The sequence below is a fragment of the Alosa pseudoharengus genome, unplaced genomic scaffold (assembly GCF_046254945.1).
Source record: "Alosa pseudoharengus isolate Yale_2024_CS ecotype anadromous, Long Island Sound unplaced genomic scaffold, YU_APseudo_1.1 YU_APseudo_1.1_scf_3, whole genome shotgun sequence".
Taxonomy (NCBI): Eukaryota; Metazoa; Chordata; class Actinopteri; order Clupeiformes; family Clupeidae; genus Alosa; species Alosa pseudoharengus.
Window position 1 is genome coordinate 46,094,654 of NW_027468718.1, and position 1,648 is coordinate 46,096,301.

The 1,648-nt window shown below is 43.0% G+C and overlaps 1 protein-coding gene across 4 annotated transcripts in view; it reads right to left on the reverse strand.

The window, feature by feature from the left end:
* LOC143100886 (uncharacterized) overlaps positions 1–1,118 on the reverse strand; it is a 26,993-nt gene extending 25,875 nt beyond the window's left edge. For 3 of the 4 annotated variants that reach the window (XM_076264452.1, XM_076264451.1, XM_076264447.1), the window contains exon 1: positions 846–1,118. In XM_076264452.1, coding sequence (XP_076120567.1) covers positions 846–897 — 52 coding nt within the window. In that variant the 5' untranslated portion in view covers positions 898–1,118. The remainder of the gene's footprint in view (positions 1–845) is intronic. The other variant, XM_076264448.1, reaches the window with a different exon arrangement.
* Positions 1,119–1,648: the final 530 nt, after the last annotated feature.

The following is a 1,648-nucleotide window of genomic DNA, read 5'->3' on the forward strand; positions in this document are numbered from 1 at the left end:
CAAAACCCAGATCTATAACGACCCCAGCGACCCCCTTCATGCACCATTACAGCGGGAGCCATCCAGCAGCACAGCCATGCTCCCACTTGTCAGGAAAGATGGGTAAAACAAACCTCACGGTGGCACAACTGGCTACAGCATTCATACCACCTGGGTCCAGATGCCCATGGGGGTCCAGATGCCCATGGGGGTCCAGGTTCGAGTCCGACCCGTGTCATTTTTCTCTCCCTCACACCTCCTGTCACTCTTTACTGTCCTCCTTCTAAAATTTCCCTCAGGATGAATAAAGTACCTATCTATCTATCTATCTATCTATCTATCTATCTATTAAAGACATAAAGCCCAAAACTCATAAAGTCTCTGATGTCTAGCCGCCCACCAGACACTCTCTATGCCTTCTGCTGGCATAATCCTCTACCATAGCAACCTGGTATTTGGCAACCTGAGCAATTTCACTTGGTCCTGAAATGCTCTATTCCAACAATTCCCACGATTGCCAGATAATGATCACATGCCCACCCCCACCCAGTCATTCTGCTACTCCACACACACATAGACCTCTTCACCATCACATCCGCCATGTGCCATGAGACATGTCCAATCATATCCTTTTAGAGACAATGGCTAAGAGACATACATCTCCCTTATCATGTGTAGTTGAGACAAGATCTGCTCGATCAGTCACAAATGCAAAATCAAACATTTGAGTTTAGCGTTTAGCGTGATGAAATGAAATGATTAATTCTTACAGACACACATTTTAAAAGACACAAACTTTCAACTCATTACATTCATACTCCTCCAAAACCTCAAACTCATTAAATTATTTATTCTGGGAAACTCACCAAAGACAAGTATTTGTAAAAAGCAGGTCGTTGTCTTGCTGGGCAAAGCCATATCAAAAATTCAAATCCGCATAAAGTTTAACCTACAGCGCGAGGTTTGTTTAATCAGATCAAATTCTTCAAGAAAAAATCTGTTGTCTGTCACCTCAGCTTGTTGAATAACAGGAAGTCATTGTAGCTATCGAAAGGCACTAAACAGTTTTAAAGTTGTCTAGGACTGAGGAGTAAATCCTTAAATCTTAGCAGTGTGTTCCAGCCGACTAAAGAACACCTTTCAGGAGAGCTCTGGAATGAGTGTTGATTTGTTTTCTTATCAGGACCTCATGAACACACCCCCTTCACACACCCACACCCAAACACCCACCCACACACACACACAGGCACCGCTTCCGCTTGGCCAGATCACTAGTTTCTCTAAACGATGCAGGAAATACTGTTGGGATCACAGCGTAATGCATGCAAATGGGAAGTGCTAAAAATACAAGACTGACGCAGAAAGGAAGCATAAGCTGTATGGTCTTTCTTTCTACATGAGGAAGGGTGCCACTGCCAGGAACGACCTCAGTAGTATCTAAGCTGTACCTTATGTCAAAAAAATGATTAATGACCCACCTGTCAAAATTTGATTGATTGATGACACCTGCCATAATTTGATTGATGACCGATGTGTCAAAATTGGATTGATGACCCATGTGTCAAAATTGGATTGATGATCCATATGTCAAACCCTGGACGTAGTGTTGCTGATTTATGGTGTGCATGTCAAAGTTGATTAATCGTCCGACCATGTTGCAACTAAGTGT